This window comes from Mauremys reevesii, linkage group 1, assembly GCF_016161935.1.
Source record: "Mauremys reevesii isolate NIE-2019 linkage group 1, ASM1616193v1, whole genome shotgun sequence".
Taxonomy (NCBI): domain Eukaryota; kingdom Metazoa; phylum Chordata; order Testudines; family Geoemydidae; genus Mauremys; species Mauremys reevesii.
The window spans coordinates 85,301,789-85,321,773 of NC_052623.1; the positions used below are offsets into that span (position 1 = coordinate 85,301,789).

Sequence of the window (19,985 nt, forward strand, 5' to 3'; positions counted from 1 at the left end):
AAGCCTTAGAACTTCTGCCTCCAGGAGCAGAACAGAGCCTGCACCGGGAGAAGGAAGTTTTTGCCTAGGCACCATGCACCTCTTTTCCCCCTCTTCCGGTCCCATGGGTGGTGAGGGAACCTGCAGGGTTGCTTCAGATTATCCCACCCACTAATCCTGCAAGAGAAGCCTTCCGTTGTATTAACTTGCAATCTTATCCCCTACATATCACAGAACTTTACCTATGCTCTGGAAATCTTATGAAGGAGCTATATTTTCCAGGGACTAGTAGGAGTTAGTGAGGCTGGGCAGCACAGCACAGGTAAAGTTACCCCTTTTGATATGAACAGTTAGCCAAAATGTAGAATCTTGTGGGTTGTCTTTATTAGGAGAGAAATTGATGATGGAGTCAGGTATTTCTTTCATGCAATTATGTTTATTTACAAATGTATTTAAAGTCCTGTTTCCCTGAACACAGTAAGAATCAAGCAGGAGACAATTTAATTGCTCACAGTTCCAAGCTCTTTTTTAGTCAACGCTTTTAGTTTTTTCTCAGTGGCAAACTATCAGTGCTTCTGTGTCTGGTGCTTCCTTGCTGCCTTTTTTATCTCCTTTTGTGGTGTTTCTCCATGCACCTTCACTTTCACTCTTGCACTCAGAGCTCAGTTTCTGAACCAGTCTTGCATGGCCTGTGTTTTGGGCAGTGACTCCTATGTTTCAGCTATCTATTTCATAAAGGTCAAGATTGTTAAACAGCACACTTATCTGAACCACACTAGTGGAAAAGGGAATTAAGAATATTGGGAAGGAAAATCTACAGTTTGCAAAGCAGAAGGTACTGAACCTTGGGAACCACATGAAAATAATAATTTGACTGTGCTGACTAGGATTGCTGTTCCTTGGAGAGCTTGTGTTCAGTGACACTGAAATACTACTGGCCACAACTCTGTCCTTGGATGCTTACATGCTGGAGCTTAAATAAATATTAGACAGATTTTTGGATTTGTTTTTTACATAAGACTGTGCATATAATTATGTGTTAAAGTGTGAAGTATGCAAAAGACCTCTGGAAGATCTGAAAGCAGGAGACAGCATTTGGATTTACAGAAATACTGTGCATTGTGAACCCTGCTATTTCAAAATTAAAGGTAAGTTGCAGGAAGATTACACTGTAGCAGACTGGAAATTTGAGAAAGAAAACAGAGCATTTAATCCAAAGTATCTTTCAAAAAATGCAATACAATTTTTGTTTCAGTGACTGTTTCTGGTGACATCTGTCACACTGTCTAGAGTGGCTCACAGCCGTGGAGTGCCAACCTCAGGGCAGACTGTCAAGAAGCAGGGCAGAGACCCCAAACTAGTTGTATGTTCTATAATTAGATGGCACCAACCCAGTAACAAGTGTGAATTCCTAACACATTATAACAATCTTACCATGGAGTCACAAACAGACTGGAATGCCCAACAGGACTATCTTGCCATCCAGGCAAGCTGGACTTAGTGATAGTTAGTTGCTGTGCATAAAAGATCACAAAATACTCAGGTCGCTCTCAGTCCCAAGAGACCAGTCACTTACCCCTGGTGATTTTGTACCTAGATCTCACACCAAAGACAATGCTTTTAGCCAGTTGAATAGTAAACTATCTAAGGATTTATTAATTATTAAATGAAATGAGAGATTTTTTACAAGGTTAAAGCAGGCAACCATATATACACAAATGAATTACAGACTAGGGCAAAGGTTCTCAAACTTCACTGTACCGCAACCCCCTTCTGACAACAAAAGTTACTACATGACCCCAAGAAGGGGGACCGAAGCCTGAGGACTATGAAGTCCTGCCGCTTCAGGCAGTGGGGGAAAAATGAAAGCCTGAGACCCACCACCCTGGGTAAGGGGTCAAAGCTGAAGCCCAAAGCCTTCATCGCTGGGTGGGAGGCCTGCAAACTGAGCCCCGCTGCCCAGGGCTGAAGCCAAAGCCTGAGCCCCGGGTGGTGGGGCTTGGGTTTGGGCCCAGGGCCTCAACCAGTCTAACACAAGCCCTGGTGAGCCCACTAAAAAAGGGTTGTGACCCACTTTGGGGTCCTGACACAATGTTTGAGAACCACTGCCCTTGCTCCAAGTCATCTACCCATAGAAACCCTAACCCTATGGTGGTGATGCATACCCATAGGAGCCCTAGCCCTACCCCCAAGTCCTCTACCTATAGGAACCGTAACCCTAGCACAGGGATGCCTTCCCACAGGAACCCTAACCCTAGGGCGGGGATGTCTACAAATAGGAACCCTAACCCTAGTGTAGGGATGCCTACCCATAGGAAACCTACAGCTTGGGCTGGGATGGCTACCCTTGGGAATCGTAAGCCTAGCCCAAAGTCCCCTATCCATAAGAACCACAACCTTAACAAGGGATGCCTATCCATAGGAACCCTAACTCTAGCCCCAAGTCCTCTACCCTTAGGAACCCTAACCCCTAGGGCAGGGATGCCTACACATAGGAACCCTAAAACTTGCACCAGGACTGCTACCCATAGAAATCGTAAGCCTAGCCTGAAGTCCCCTACACATAGGAACCCTAGCACTAGGGAGGGGATGCCTACCCATAAGAACCCTAATGCTGGGGTGGGGATGCCTACCCATAGGAAGCCCAACCCTAGTATGGGAATGCCTACCCATAGTATCTGACCACTAAGTATCTGGCCCTAATATCTCTTTACAACAATTCAGTTGCCCTTCATTTTTGTGTATTTAGAAAGCATTGATTGTATATTTGCTGTGATGCTTCTAATCAGTCTTTTCTTTGTCTTGCAGAAAAATGGATCTACTAGTTTGGGCTTCCAGAAACCAGGATAAAGATACACTAGTATTTAGTTAAATACATTTTTCTAATACTTAAACTATGTAAAATGTTTAATTTTTTTGTTAGGACTGACATATTCTAAATGTAAGATTACTAAATAATCACTATAGGAACATAGTCTATGAGACTTAAAATGACTTTATAAATGCTTCCAGAAAGCAACAAAATGTATGGTTCAGTGTGTCCATCAGGTGCGTGAAAGTTATTTCTACATGTGATTTAGCAAAAGTAGAGCAACCTTGAAATGTATCATATGGAAGGACATATCTCTGCCTGTGAGTTTTGAAGGACCTGTTTTCTGTTTATCCAAAATACACCTGATAACAAATAAAGAGTTGAGTTGTTATCTTTATATGCTATGTTTTTAACATTGATACATTTGTAATCAATGTGTTTTTGAAAACCAGTAGTCTTATGGTTATCCAGTACAGTTATAAAATGTATACTCTACATGACATTACTTTCTTGTATACAGTATACACTTGTGCAATGTCGTTATCCAAACACCTTGTGACTGCTAATTATAAAGAACATAAAAAGCACTTTTTTGGCATAGAAAATATATTAAAGAAATGAAAAGAACTGTTCATTGTTTGTTACAATACATGTGTTCACAGAGTCAGCAATATTCTGCATTATTCACTGAGAGTCATAAAGTAGTTCAGTGATTTATTGAGCTACAGTGATAGGTTTTGGCTCTTGCATTCTCTCTTGGGATCTTTGCTTGATCTTTTACATCATTAACATTATTTGACATAATTAACATTATTTTTTTCTCCTTTGTATCTCAGCAAAAAATCATTGATGAAATGTGACTATGAAAGAATCCTTTTTTTTTTCAAAGGGGTGAAAAAAATTAAAATACATATGGAAATCAATTGATTCCCAGATAAAAACCTACTGGTGAAAGGAGTATTTAGTTGAAAGAGCTACCTGAATATTTCTTAGTCCTTCTCTGCTGTTACTTAGAAGACAACTGGGTAATGCAGATCAAAACAATTTATATGAAGATATGTTAAACTTAGTGGGCTAGATCTTGCAATGTGGTCAAGCAGCATGGAGTGCAAGTCATGTAACGTGTGCAGTGATGAGCTGCCAAAACCTTAACAACCGGTTCCCTACCAAGTCTTTGGTGGCACTTCGCCGGCGGGTCCTTCACTCGCTCAGGGTTTTCGTCGGCACTTCAGAGGTGGGTCCTTCAGTGCCGCCGAAGACCCGGAGCGAGTGAAGGACCTGCCACCGAAGTGCCACTGAAGACTTGGAGCACCACCTGGTGAGTACAAGCCCCACGTGTTGTTTTTTTTTTAGTCGAAATCGGGCCCCACACTTCTTAAAGCCAGCCCTGCACATTGGGGTTGCAAAATTGTATCAGGGGCCAGGTAGGGAAGGCTGTGCCTCCCAAAACAGCCTGTCACCCCCATCTGACCCCCACACACGTCCTGCCCCTAACTGCCCCCCTCAGAACCCGCAACCCATCAACCCCCCCGCTCCTTGTCCCTTGACCACCCCCTCCTGAGACCCCCCACCCTAACTGCTCCCCAGGACCCCACCCCCTACCCAACTCGCCCTGCTCCTTGTCCCCTGCCCCGACCCCATCCACCACCACCCCAACAGACCCCCGGAACTCCCACGCCTACCCAACCCCCTTGTTCCCTGTCTCCTGACCACCTGCCCAGAACCTCCGCCCCCTCCAACCACTCCCTGCCCCTTATCCAACCCCTCCTCTGAGCCCTGGCCCGGCCCCCTTACCATGCTGCTCAGGGCAGTGTGTAAGGATGCCACACGGCCCACTGAAGCTCGCAGCCCCCCGCCCTTACCTTGCCGCTCAGTGGGAGGAGTTGCAGAGCTGCCCAGAGCGCTGGCGGCTTGGCATGCTGTGGCTCTGCCAGGGGAGCGGGGGAGGAGCCTACACCTGGGCCAACTGAAATTGGCTGTGTGTGGTTACAGAAGAAGCTATGAATTAGAGACACAGCACTGGCATCTTGAGCCCAGGGTTGTCCACATCTGATATTTTGTTTCAGTCCATTGCAAAAGTTAGGGGCCGGCAGTAAATCTAAACAAATGTGGGGTATTTAGATCTGGGAATTTGATTCAGGCCCCTCCATAATAAAAATGTTCAGTGGCAGGGAAGCAGCAATATTAAAAAAATAATAAATAATTCTGTGCTCATTAATTCATACTTGATAAGCAGCCATGGTAATTGTGCCATATGTTTTATTGTTGTTTTTATTATATGTTATATATGTGCTGAAAAGTAATAATAGTTTTTTGGCGCTTGAAATTTAGCACATAAAAGGACTGGACAGCAGTATCTATTTAAAAATATCATATTAACATCTCAATGCTCATGTAGCAAAACTAAATCTCTTTTGCATCCTTTTTGCATATCATTAGTGTATAATGTTTAATTTTTCTTTGACTAGTGCTTCATGGAAACATCCAAAGGAACAGTTTTGCAGGCAGCTGTTTTAATGAATCTTTTATCTTCAATAATGCCTTAAATTAGACTGAAAAGCTGCATTGAGGGATGCTATAGTAAATTATATGGGTTTTTGTGAGTCATCAAGCCCATTTTCTCGACATGTAATGGATATTTCTTTATTTTACAAAGCAGGGGCACAGCTCCAAAGGAGGGGAGGAATCAAGCAATAAGAAAAAAATGACACAAGCATAGAGAGAGAAATAATGTAAATAGAATGGGAAAATAGATATTCATATGTTTCGAAGATGTAGTTTACTTGAGGATTACTCACTTATTCAATAACACAGGTGTGACAATCAGGGTCCAGACACCCCAAATGGGGAAAAGGGGGTCTGAAACCCCAAAGAACAAGCAACTGAATCAACAGCTTGTATATAATGTTATTGTGTATAAATATGTCAAGTAGAGTCTCTGATGAAAGCTTGTAATGTTCTGAACCTGAGAGTCACGAGGAGATACGTATACAGGTTATGGTTATGAATGTATGCATGTATATGTGTGTAGAAAATGGTAATTGTAATTGCGGGACCTTACAGGCTAGTTGTTTACACAAAATTAACTCCCAGCACCTAGTACAGGGGTGGCCAACCTGAGCCTGAGAAGGAGCAGGAATTTACCAATGTACATTGCCAAAGATCCACAGTAATACATCAGCAGCCCCTCCACATCAGCTTCCCCATCCTGCTTCAAGCACCTCCCACACACTGGCAGCCCCGCTATCAGCGCCTCCCCCTCCCTCCCCACACTTCCCGGGATCATCTGTTTCGTGGCGTGCAGGAGGCTCGGGGCGGGGGAGGGGAGAGAAGCAAGGGCATGGCAGGCTTGGGAGGAGGTGGGAAGGGATGGAGTGGGGGCAAGCCCTGTGGCAGAGCCAGGTGTTTAGCAGTGAGCACCCCCCAGCACATTGGAAAGTTGGCACCTGTAGCTCCAGCCCCGGAGTCGGTGCCTATATAAGAAGCAGCGTATTATCTTCTGAAGAGCCACATGTGGCTCCAGAGCCACAGGTTGGCCACCCCTGACCTAGCATTTTACAACCCAGGGAAAACAATGATGGACTATTAAAGTTAGTGGAAAGACATTGACACTGAAAAGGAAACACCAGTCTTACACCTTGTCTACACTACACAATTAAGTCGACCTCTGTTAGGTCAATGTACAGCCACCGCACTAATTACTTTGATTTTTCATGTCCACACTACAGTCCCCCTGCCAGTGGTATGTGTCCTCACCACGAACGCTTGCACTGACTTAAGTGGGGCAGTGGGGGGCGCTGACAGCCCAGGCTGTGGACTCCACGCGGAGCCCTAAGCTGGGAGTCCCACTGCCTGACGCTGACAGCTTGGGCTGTCAGCTCTGCGCAGAGCCATGCTGCCCAGTGCTGATAGCCCTCATGGAACTGACAGGTGATGTAAATAATGCAGTGTCTACACAGACACTGCATTGCCCTAACTACATTGACCTAAGCACTACTCTTCTCGTGGCAGTAAGGTTATTAGGTCAGCGTAGTGCGGGACTTACACTGGCGGCATTGTGCTGTAGTGTCGACACTTACAGGGTTAGGTCGACCTAAGGCTGAATTTGTAGTATAGACCTGGCCTTAGAAAACTAAGGAGGAAGACGTTTCCCCTGCTCTGCATTACTATAGTTGAAATAAAGAGGAAAATGCCCTGCAAACCCTGTTACAAAGGAAGGGAGGATTTTGAAGTGAAGTCTATCCAAAAACTGAGGGGCAACATCTAAGTGGGGTGCTGTCTGTGAAACACTGGCTCCCCTCTCAGACAGAGGGCATGCTGGGAAACTGTTCAGAGGCAATGGGTAATTTGTATTAGAAAAGGGAATTTAGCTAATATAGAAGTACAATGCCTGATGTTGCATCTTTGTTTATTTTCTGAGTCATTTGTATGTTTTTGCTTTTCCTTACTATTTCCATCTTTGAATCTGTGATTTTTTTCTATTAAATAAACTTTTTGTTCATTTTTACCCCAAGCAGGTCTCTGGTGTGCACACTGTGTGTATGCCAAAGTGAACTGATTTTGGGGGCAGGTTTCATGCCATTGGGGGTGATGAACCAGATGGGAAAAGCCCAAGTGTCTGGTAGTTAAGAACTCTGGGAGACAGATTTGGGGAGACCTGGGACCAGAAGGTGTTGTTGAGGACACTCTGCCAGGAGTAACTTGGCTGAAGGAAGCCAAGGTGAAACCTTATGCTTGTAGGCTGGCTACAGGTGTCAGACCTCCGAGCCATATACAAGATATCATGGCCACTTTACTACATCTGTGCACAGCCCATTTACTTGGACTGTAAACAGATGTCTGGATCTGGTTCTGTGATAAATAAAGTGGGGGGATAGCTCCCTTTGATGGACACCCAGCCAGCCAGTTAGCTGTAAAATCCCTCTTGGTAGCTGTTCTTTACTTTCTTTACCTGTAAAGGTCCCCCAGGTAAAGGGGAAAAAAAGTGGGCACCTGACCAAAAGAGCCAATGGGAAAGCTAAAACTTTTTAAAATGGGGAAAGAAACTTTCCCTTTGTCTGTTGTTCTCTGGGCTGCAGGGACATGGAGCAGCAATGCTATAAGCAGGAATGTTGTGTAAGGTTTGAACCAGGTATGAAAAAGTATCTTCCATACCTAGAAGAAATAATTTGGATAGGGACTGTTTAGTTAGACACTATCAGGTTTATTTCTTATTTTGGCTTGTGGATCTCCTCTTTGCTAACCCTGATGCTTTTGTTTGCTTTAAGCTGATCTCCCAAGAAAGCTGTTTTGGGTGCTTAATTTTTGTAATTGTTTCTTTTAAGATCTAGCAAAAATCCTAAATTCCAGATTTTTTTTTCTTTTTGTTTTTAATAAAAATTTACCTTTTTTAAAGAACAGGATTGGATTTTTGTATCCTAAGAGGTTTGTGCATGTTGTTTGATTAGCTGGTAGCCACAGCTAATTTTCTTTGTTTTCTTTCTCAGCTTTTCCCCAGAGTGGGGGTGAAAGGGCTTGAGGGCACCTGACAGGGAGGAATTCCCAAGTGCTCCTTCCTTGGTTCAAAGGGGTTTTTTTTGCATTTGGGTGGTGGCAGCATTTACCAAGCCAAGATCAGAGAAAAGCTGTAACCTTGGGACTGTAATACAAGCCTGGAGTGGCAAGTATTAATTTTTAGAGTTCTTGCAGGCCCCCACTTCTGCGCTCGGAGTGACAGAGTGGGGATTCAGCCTTGACGGGTTCTTTAGTCTCTGCTCCCTTATCCTTGCTCTCCTGACACTTCTAACATAATCTGGTCACTTACCTGCTTCTTGGGCCTCTTCCCTCCCCAATGATTTGTTCTTGGCTCCCTACATTGTGTGCATGGGTGGCAGGTATCGTAGGCAAGGGTAGGCTGTATCTTCCCAAAGAGCCTAGCATGGCCCCGCCTATGCTGCACCCCCAGGCCAGGCCCCCTACTGCGGTTCCCAAAGTGCACTGCCTGGCTGGCCCAGGCTTGCTGGGCTGTCTGGCCTGATTCCCGCAGAAAGTCAGGGCGAGTGGTGCTGGGGCTGCGCCGCCCAGAACAAGGGGGCTGGCCATGCTGCCTGGCTGAGGCCAGGGGCCACTGTGGGGGTGATCTGGGCTACTGCAGGTGTGGGGGAGGCAGATGGGAAAGGGCGGGCCTTGGGCACAAGGGGAGGGGCCAGAGGCTAGCCACTCCAACATCCAAATCACCAGCTGCCCATCGTGCCTATTGTCAATCTTTTGCCTTTGGTAACTTCTCTAGCTCTCTAATATATATCATTTTTCTATTCCCTTATTAAAGCTGTATATACCCCCCACCAAAGTTCTGATTTTGCTCTTACTTACCGTCATGTAAAATCAGTGTAAATCTATTGACATCAGTGGAGTGACTCCTGATTTATACAGGTGTGAGTGAGTGGAGAAGAAAGCGGATTTCCCATTTCCCTGCATTTTGTGAAATCATTTACAGTGATTCAAAGCTGAATGCAAAGTGGGTATGAAACATACCAAATTGGAATGGTAGCATTTTACCCCTATTTTGCATTGATGTCAATGACTACACAAGGTGCAGAGCCATGAATAATTATTCCTATATCAATATATGCAAAGCATCCAAGTTACCTGTCTCACCACTCATCCCTAGCATGTGCCTTATGGTATGTGCCAGAGACAGAGGGGGTTGGGATAGAAAGATACTCTGATACTGCTGCCTCAGCCACTGTCTGCAGGCAGCATAATTTAGAGAAATCTGAAAGCTGCTCTAAGTTATATCAGGGGTTGTTTTGGCACAAGGTCAGGAGAATGGAAAGGTAGCACAACGTGACCGTCTTGCCCGCTCCTCATCTGCACCAAGCACAGTCTCCTCCCTCCTCATTCTCCTGGACATCGATGTGGTATCTGAGACCTCTCTTTTGTGGGCCTCCCCCACAGTCAGTTCTTGGCTTTGCAGTTCTTTTCTGTGTAAATTTCCCCTCTCTCATTTTATTTTTACTGCTAAAAGGACATTGACAAGTGGCTTGGGGCTAAAGAGGAGGTTTTTTGTTAACTTTTCTGTAACAAAATGAAAGATTAATAGCAATGGCTGCATTAACTTTTGTTGCCCTTCTCCTTTTTTTATTATTTTAATGTATTGTAATAAGAACATAAGAATGGCCATACTGAGTCAGACCAAAGGTCCATCAGGCCCAATATCCTGTCCTCTGACAGTGGCCAATGGCAGGTGCCCCAAAGGGAATGAACAGACAGGTTATCATCCATGCCCTGTCACCCAATTCCAGCTTCTGGCAAACAGAGGCTAGGGACACCATTTCTGCCCATCCTGGCTAATAGGTCCATCAGTGGCTATCTTCCATGAATCTATCTAGCTCCCTTTAGAACCCCGTTATAGTATTGGCCTTCACAACACCCTCTGGCAAGGAGTTCCAGAGGTTGACAGTGCGTTGCGTGGAAAAATACTTTCTTGTGTTTGTTTTAAACCTGCTATCTATTAATTTCATTTGGTGGCCCCTTGTTCTTGTATTATGAGAAGGAGTAAATAACACTTCCTTATTTACTTCCTCTATACCACTCATGATTTTATAGACCTGTATCATATCCCCTCTTAGTTGCCTCTTTTCCAAGCTGAAAAGTCCTAGTCTTATTATTCTCTCCTCATATGGAAGCTGTTCTATACCCCTAATTATTTTGTTGCCCTTTTCTGAACCTTTTCCAATTCCAATATATCTTTTTTGAGATGGGGCGACCACATCTGCATGCAGTATTCAAGGTGTGTGCGTACCATAGATTTATATAGAGGCAATATGATATTTTATGTCTTATTATCTATCCCTTTCTTGATGATTCCCAACATTCTGTTCGCTTTTTTGACTGCCGCTGCACATTGAGTGAATGATTTCAGAGAACTATTCACAATGACTCCAAGATCTCTTTCTTGAGCGGTAACAGCTAATTTAGATCCCATCATTGTACATGTATAGTTAGGATTATGTTTTCCAATTTATTTTATTTATTTTGCATTTATCAACATTAAATTTCATTTGCCATTTTGTTGCCTACTCACCCAGTTTTGTGAGCTCCTTTTGTAGCTTTTTGCAGTCTGCCTGGGACTTAATTATCTTGAGTAGTTTTGTATCATCTGCAAATTTTGCCACCTCACTGTTTACCCCTTTTTCCAGATCGTTTATGAATATGTTAAATAGGACTGAGCCCAGTACAGATCCTAATGAGAACACTTTGCTCACGTCAGGTCTATACAGAACACAGCTGCTAAGATCAAGTTTCTTAAATGTTGCTTTGACCATAACATCTGCCATTTGAATCCCTCCATTGTTTCCCTGTTTCACCACATTGAGATCCCGATTCTCATCCTAACCTTCGAGACTCTTTACAACGCCTCTCCTTACTTGTCTGCTCTTGTTTCTTGCCTCATTATCCCTGCTGCCTCCCTCCCTCCTGCCAGCAGTGCCAGCCATGCTAACCTAATCATCTGTTTCTGACACTGACCTGCATGCCTTTTTTAATGCTAACTCTTACTTGATTTGTAAGGCCACTAAATTGTTCTTCAGATCTCTCCTTAAGACCCCCTTCTGTTGTGGTGCTTTTAAGAACTCAGTCAGTGATGGTTTTTCAGGGCACAGGTGGTTTAGTTAGCACTTTTTTATACATAATTCATCATGATTAACAATATAATAAATACCTACAACTATTGAAGTGCAAATATATGTAACAATTGTACTAATATGACTGAATTTCTGTTTTCTCAATCTTAATATGCACTTGTCTTCCTAGACTGTGAGCTATTTAGGGCAGGGACTTTATCTTGTATATCTTTGTGCAGTGCCTAGCACAATGGGACCCCACTATTACCATACCAAATAATTCATGACTATGTGTATGGATCATGACAAAAGCAGAAAATCTTCCTCACACTAACTACTTTGTAGTTTTAGTAACTGGCTAGGATCTTCAGTGACTTATATCAGTTATACATTAACAGCTACATTCTCATTCTCTATGCCAAGAATTGCAATTACTTGGTTTTGTCCTGCAAAAGTCAATATCAGAGTTTAAATCATGCAGACAACCCATGGATCAGTCGCTATTATGCATTCAACAGACACCTATTTTCAAAGTAATCAGCCAGTTAGTGAGTTTAAAACAAAGGCATCCAGAACTTAAAATCATCTACCAAGACAGCAACACAACACCCAGAATTGTTTCTGAGAAAAAGTTCAAGTTTCTGTAGTATGATGGTTATCATGTTTGCCTAACACAAGAAAGGTTCTTGGTTTGAAACTGGGTGGAAACAGGTCACTGTCCCTTTTACTGACTCCCTTCCTACATTTTAGGGGGAAGGAATAGCTGTGTGATTTGAGCATTGGCTTGCTAAACCCAGGGTTATGAGTTCAATCCTTGATGGGGCTGTTTAGGGAACTGGGGTAAAAATCTGTCTGGGGATTAGGTCTGCTTTGAGCAGGGGTTTGGACTAGATAACCTCCTGAGGTCCCTAATAATCTATGGTTCTATCTCCTAATGTGGAACAAGGTGCTGATGTTCATGAGAGTACTTTTATACCAAAGTATTCAAAAGCAGCAGAAAAGAGAAAGTAGGAGGCAGGGCCGGCTCCAGGCACCAGCATTCCAAGCTGGTGCTTGGGGTGGCAATCTGCAAGGGGCGGCAGTCGCTGTTGTTTTGCCCCCAAGCAGCGCACTGAATTGCCGCCGCGGACAGTGGGGACAGTCCATGCACCGTTAGGGCAGCAGGCACGTTTCTGCGGTGGCGGCAATTTGGCGGCAGCTTCTATGTTTATCTGTCCGCGGCGGCTTCAGCTAAACATAGAAGCTGCCGCCGAATTGCCGCCACCGTGGAAATGCGCCTGCCGCCCTAACGGCACACGGACTGCCCCCGCTGTCCGCGGTGGCAATTCGGCACGCTGCTTGGGGCGGCGAAAACTGTAGAGCTGGCCCTGGTAGGAGGAGAGAGATTAGAGGCAGAACTTTAAAGAAAAATGTTAAGGACAAGTAGAAGCAGAGCTTTTAAAAGTGGAGGATGAGAATTTGGAAAGCAATAATAAGCACAAAGTCTCAGGAAATGTCCATTTTTGGATTGTTGGCATATATTCTGTTGCCAATGAAGTTAATGGTAAAACTTCCGCTGATTTCAACAGAAGCAGGCCCCAACCCTTTGTATTTAAAACTGGGGTCCTTCTAAACATTTGTTTTATCCTTCTATACCACGGGTAGGCAACCTATGACACACGTGCCAAAGCCGGCACACGAGCTGATTTTCAGTGGCACTCACACTGCCCGGGTCCTGGCCACCAGTCCGGAGGGCTCTGCATTTTAATTTAATTTTAAATTAATTTTCTTAAACATTTTAAAAACCTTATTTACTTTACATACAACAATAGTTTAGTTATATATTATAGACTTATAGAAAGAGACCTTCTAAGAATGTTAAAATGTATTACTGGCATGTGAAAGCTTAAATTAGAATGAAGAAATGAAGACTTGGCACACCACTTCTGAAAGGTTGCCGACCCCTGTTCTATACCATTGTCTCTGTAGGGAGTTGGCATCTATTGAATTTCAGTCTATTGCCTTTGTGTACATGGCCCGAGTTTTGGAATTAAGAACTGAGGACAGGAAACAACCAGCTATACTGAATTTCTGTTATTATGATGTAAAACCACCAAATATTTTGAGTTATAAAGTGTTCTGAAGGTGTACAAAGTAGTGTAGTTGGTGCTTGCATTTTACTCTATTGCAGGGAGTTTGGAGATAAAGCTATTTACATGTGAAGGTCACGTGTACTGCATACTCCTATGTTAGCAATGTGTATATTCCCATATTACATGGTACTTACTGGTTCAAGCCCTATTCTGTATTGGCACAGGGTGTCTAGATTAGGGTTTTGTGCCAGTGTGAGTACATTGGTGTAGTTATAGTGGTTTACACTAGAGCTGTTGATTAATTGCAGTTAACTCACACAATTAACTCAAAAAATGTTATCACGATTAAAAAAATTAGTCGCAGTTTTAATCACACTGTTAAACAATAGAATACCAATTGAAATTTATTAAATCTTATGGATTTTTTTCTACATTTTAAAATATATTGAGTTCAATTACAACACAGTATACAAAGTGTACAGTGCTCACTTTATATTATTTTTTATTATAAATATTTGCACTGTAAAAATGGCACACAAAAATAGTATTGGCTCAATTCATCTCATATAAGTACTGTAGTGCAATCTCTTTATCATGTAAGTGCAACTTACAAATGTAGATTTTTTTTACATAACTTCACTCAAAAACAAAACAATGTAAAACTTTAGTGCCTACAAGTCCACTCAGTCCTACTTCTTGTTCAGCCAATTGCTAAGACAAACAATTTTTGTTTACATTTACGGAGATAATGCTGCTTGCTTATTTACAATGTCACCTGAAAGTGAGAACAGGTGTTTGCATGGCACTTTTGTAGCCAGCATTGTAAGGTATTTACATGCCAGATATGCTAAACATTTGTATGCTCTTTTATGCTTTGGCTACCATTTCAGAGGATATGCTTCCATGCTGATGATGCTCGTTAAAAAAATAAAGCATTCATAAAATTTGTGACTGAACTCCTTGGGGGAGAATTGTATGTCTCCTACTCTGTTTTACCCACATTCTGACATATATTTCATGTTATAGCAGTCTCAGATGATGACCCAGCACGTGTTATTAGTTTTTAGAACACTTTGACTGCAGATTTCACAAAACACAAAGAAGGTACCAATGTGAGCTTTCTAAAGATAGCTACATCACTCAACCCAGTGTTTAAGAATCTGAAGTGCCTTCCAAAATCTGAGAGGGACTAGGTGTAGAGCATGCTTTCAGAAGTCTTAAAAGAGCAACAATCCAATGTGGAAACAACAGAACCTGAACCACCAAAAAAGAAAATCAACCTTCTGCTGGTGGTATCTGACTCAGATGATGAAAATGAACTTGCTTCGGTCTGCACTGCTTGGGATGGTTATCAAGCAGAACCCGTTATCAGCATGGACGCATGTCCCCTGGAATGGAGGTTGAAGTATGAAGGGACATATGAATCTTTAGTGCATCTGGCACATAAATATCTTGCGACTCTGGCTGCAACCGTGCCATGCAAACGCCTGATCTCACCTTCAGGTGATACTGTAAACAAGAAGTGGGCAGCATTATCTCCTGCAAATGTAAACAAACTTGTTAGTCTGAGCTATTGGCTGAGCAAGAAGTAGGACTGAGTGGACATGAAGGCTCTAAAGCAGGGATTGGCAACCTTTGACATATGGCCCGTCTGGGAAATCCACTGGTGGGCTGGGACGGTTTATTTACCTGCAGCGTCTGCAGGTTCAGCTAATCGCAGCTCCTACTGGCTGCGGTTCACTGTTTCAGGCCAATGGGAACTGTGGGAAGTGGCGGCCAGCACATCCTTTGGCCCATGCCGCTTCCTGCAGCCCCCATTGGTCTGGAACGGCAAACTGCAGCTAGTGGGAGCTGCTATCGGCTGAACTTGCAGATGCTGCAGGTAAACAAACTGTCTCAGCCCGCCAGCGGATTTCTCTGACAGGTCGCGTGCCAAAGGTTGCTGATCCCTGCTCTAAAGTTTTACATTGTTTGTTTTATTTTTGAATGCAGTTATTTTTGTACATAATTCTACATTTGTAAATTCAACTTTCGTGATAAAGATGTTACACTACAGTACTTGTATTAGGTGAATTGAAAAATACTATTTTGTTTCTTTTTTACAGTGCAAATACTTGTAATAAAAAATAATATAAAGTGAGCACTGTACACTTTGTATTCTGTGATGCAATTGAAATCAATACATTTGAAAATGTAGAAAACACAAAAATATTTAAATAAATGGTATTCTATTATTGTTTAACAGTACAATTAATCGTGATTAATTTTTGTAATCGCTTGACAGCCCTAGTTTATACTTCTCAATTAGTCAAGCCTCTTACCCCCACTGTGATAGTTTGGGGAATATGTCTGTGTCCAGTTATGGATTTCATTTGGTTTTATTAATGTTATTTGTAATTGCAACCATCATTATGGATTCCCTCATCCATTTTATAACAGTGATTTAATATAGAGTGGGGAGACAATATCTGGAACGCTGTTATAGAGCAATCACAGGTGATCAACATTGAACCACTCTCCTTTGCTTGAACCATGGAGTTTCTGTTGGCAGATCCTGGTCAATGGACTCTTCACTGTAGCCTGTTAGGGTAGAAGGGGGTTGGAGTCAGTTGCATTTGCCCCTGCTTCTTCCCAAGTTTACATGGCTGGGACACTCACAGTTTCTCCGCTTGACCACCTATCCAAAGGTGGCAAGGGACTGTTCCAAAAGGTAGCTGCTTTCTAAGCCAGGGAATTCCTTTCATAGCCAAGAACAGCCGACACAACCAGAGAGAGTGGAAGCAGGAGAGACTTTGCCTCCCCTAAAGGACTTGGATCAAACCCAGGACTCACAAAAGGATGTGAGGTCAGACTAAGGGGGGTTACATTCAGGAATTTGTTGTTTTCCATAGATCTGTAACAATCCTGTGCTTTTTAGGAGCAAAGTGTGTGTGTTTAAGAAGTTCCTTTGATAAGACTGTGTTTCTTGCTTTACTGTTATGTTGTGCCTGAAGGGGTTAACTAGAAACCAGCACTCCCATAGCCAGGTGATCTCTGGGAGGAAGGTGTCTGAACAACTTGGGGGCTCGGGTGGGCTGAGGCACTGGTTCTGGGGTCTAGGTGGCCAGACTGTCTGATCCTACTGTTCAAGAGGAGTGTCAGACAGAGGGTCTGCACCCGAGTTGTGCACCTGAGAGACTAAGTGATCAGTCACAACCCAGACCTAGGGGGCTTAGCAGAATGTGGAATTCAGAAGTTGGAGCCCATCACAACAGACTGGTGTCCATTGAGAGAGCAGCACTGGAACTATGGTTGTGATACCCTAACTTTTTGAGTTTCCATAGACTGATGGTCACTTTTTTTTTCTTGGTAATTCAGTCTTTGATTATAATACATCTAGTGATGAGTGAAAAACTGTAAAGGTGAGATGCTTGGTTCACATAAGAATTCAAATAGTTGGATGCTTATCTAAATCTCTGTTGAGATGGTTCGGAAATGGTGCAGGAATAGTTATTTGATGGAGAATCCACCACAACCCTTGGTCAATTGTTCCAATGGTTAATTACTCTCATTGTTAAAAGTGTATATCTTATGTCCAGTCTGAATTTATATATTGGTTTATGTTTATTCCCATTTATTCCACCCATTGGGTTATGTTATACTTTTCTCTGATAGACTGAAAAGCACGTTATCAAATATTTGTTCCTCATATAGGTACTTACAGACTGTAATAGAGTCAACTTGTAACCTCATCTTTGTTATGGTAAATATATTGAGCTCCTTGAGTCTATTACTATAAGGCATATTTTCCAATCCAATTCTTGTGGCTCTTCTTTGAATCCTCTTCAATTTATCAACATCCTTTCTAATTTTTGGACACCAGAACTATCACAGCAGCAGTCATAGCAGTGCCAAATACAGAAGTAAAATAACCTACTTGAGATTCCCGTTTATGCATCCCAGGATTGTATTAGCCCTTTTTGGCCTCAGCATTGGACTGGGAGCTCTTGTTCAGTAATTATCCATTACCACCCCCATATGTTTTTCAGAGTCACTGCTTCGCAGGATAAAGTCCCCATCCTGTGAGTATGGCCTACATTCTTTGTTCCTAGATGTATTCATTTATATATAGCCATGTTGAAACCCATATCATTTACTTGGGTCCATCTTACCAAGTGATTTACATCACTCTGTATCATTGACTTGTCCTTTTCATTATTTATTATTCCTGCAATATTTGTGTTCTCTGCAAACTTTATCAGTGATATTTTCTTCCAAGTTATTGATAAAAATGTTAAATAGCATAAGACTAAAGAACCAGTCGTTTCCTGTCGCCACTGGAAACACACCTGCTGTTACCTGTGCAAAATTCTCTGTTACTCACACACTGTAGGGGCACTTATCTTTACCCAATTACTCAGGCTCAAGGCATAACCCTCTTACTGTAGGTACCCACCCTTACCCCGTTCCTAGGGCTAAGGTGTAACCTTACGCTCTAGGGCACCCAACCTTACCCTGTTCCTAGGGCTCAGGCGTAACCTTACGCTCTGCAGGTTTGCAGGGTCTTGTACCAGTGAAAGAGCCTTACACAGTAATATCCTACTTAATCTCTATTTATTAACAATTATAAGAACATAAGAACATAAGAAAGGCCGTACCGGGTCAGACCAAAGGTCCATCTAGCCCAGTATCTGTCTACCGACAGTGGCCAATGCCAGGTGCCCCTGAGGGAGTGAACCTAACAGGCAATGATCAAGTGATCTCTCTCCTGCCATCCATCTCCATCCTCTGACGAACAGAGGCTAGGGACACCATTCTTACCCATCCTGGCTAATAGCCATTTATGGACTTAGCCACCATGAATTTATCCAGTCCCCTTTTAAACATTGTTATAGTCCTAGCCTTCACAACCTCCTCAGGTAAGGAGTTCCACAAGTTGACTGTGTGCTGCGTGAAGAAGAACTTCCTTTTATTTGTTTTAAACCTGCTGCCTATTAATTTCATTAGGTGACCCCTAGTTCTTGTATTATGGGAATAAGTAAATAACTTTTCCTTATCCACTTTCTCAACATCACTCATGATTTTATATCCCTCTATCATGACCCCCTTAGTCTCCTCTTTTCCCAACTGAAGAGTCCTAGCCTCTTTAATCTTTCCTCATATGGGACCCTCTCTAAACCCCTAATCATTTTAGTTGCTCTTTTCTGAACCTTTTCTAGTGCTAGAATATCTTTTTGAGGTGAGGAGACCACATCTGTACACAGTATTCGAGATGTGGGCGTACCATGGATTTATATAAGGGCAATAATATATTCTCAGTCTTATTCTCTATCCCCTTTTAATTATTCCTAACATCCTGTTTGCTTTTTGACCGCCTCTGCACACTGCGTGGACATCTTCAGAGAACTATCCACGATAACTCCAAGATCTTTTCCTGACTCGTTGTAGCTAAATTAGCCCCCATCATGTTGTATGTATAGTTGGGGTTATTTTTTCCAATGTGCATTACTTTACATTTATTCACATTAAATTTCATTTGCCATTTTGTTGCCCAATCACTTAGTTTTGTGAGATCTTTTGAAGTTCTTCACAATCTGCTTTGGTCTTAACTATCTTGAGTAGTTTAGTGTCATCTGCAAACTTTGCCACCTCACTGTTTACCCTTTCTCCAGATCATTTATGAATAAATTGAATAGGATTGGTCCTAGGACTGACCCTTGGGGAACACCACTAGTTACCCCTCTCCATTCTGAGAATTTACCATTAATTCCTACCCTTTGTTCCCTGTCCTTTAACCAGTTCTCAATCCATGAAAGGACCTTCCCTTTATCCCATGACAGCTTAATTTACGTAAGAGCCTTTGGTGAGGGATCTTGTCAAAGGCTTTCTGGAAATCTAAGTACACTATGTCTACCGGATCCCCCTTGTCCACATGTTTGTTGACCTCTTCAAAGAACTCTAATAGATTAGTAAGACACGATTTCCCTTTACAGAAACCATGTTGACTATTGCTCAAGAGTTTATGTTTTTCTATGTGTCTGACAATTTTATTCTTTACTATTGTTTCAACTAATTTGCCCGGTACCGACGTTAGACTTACCGGTCTGTAATTGCCAGGATCACCCCTAGAGCCCTTTTTAAATATTGGCATTACATTAGCTAACTTCCAGTCATTGGGTACCGAAGCCGATTTAAAGGACAGGTTACAAACCTTGGTTAATAGTTCCAACTTCACATTTGAGTTCTTTCAGAACTCTTGGGTGAATGCCATCTGGTCCTGGTGACTTGTTAATGTTGAGTTTATCAATTAATTCCAAAACCTCCTCTAGTGACACTTCAATCTGTGACAGTTCCTCAGATTTGTCACCTACAAAAGCCAGCTCAGGTTTGGGAATCTCCCTAACATCCTCAGCCGTGAAGACTGAAGCAAAGAATCCATTTAGTTTCTCCGCAATGACTTTATCATCTTTAAGCGCTCCTTTTGTATTTTCATCGTCAAGGGGCCCCACTGGTTGTTTAGCAGGCTTCCTGCTTCTGATG

At 42.7% G+C, this 19,985-nt stretch overlaps 1 protein-coding gene across 4 annotated transcripts in view; it reads left to right on the top strand.

The window, feature by feature from the left end:
• The window catches only part of SCEL (sciellin), a 125,464-nt gene extending 122,078 nt beyond the window's left edge, over window positions 1-3,386 (top strand). For all 4 annotated transcript variants that reach the window (XM_039519741.1, XM_039519731.1, XM_039519723.1 and 1 more), the window contains 2 exons: window positions 1,025-1,127; window positions 2,788-3,386. In XM_039519741.1, coding sequence (XP_039375675.1) covers window positions 1,025-1,127; window positions 2,788-2,804 — 120 coding nt within the window. In that variant the 3' untranslated portion in view covers window positions 2,805-3,386. The remainder of the gene's footprint in view (window positions 1-1,024; window positions 1,128-2,787) is intronic.
• Window positions 3,387-19,985: the final 16,599 nt, after the last annotated feature.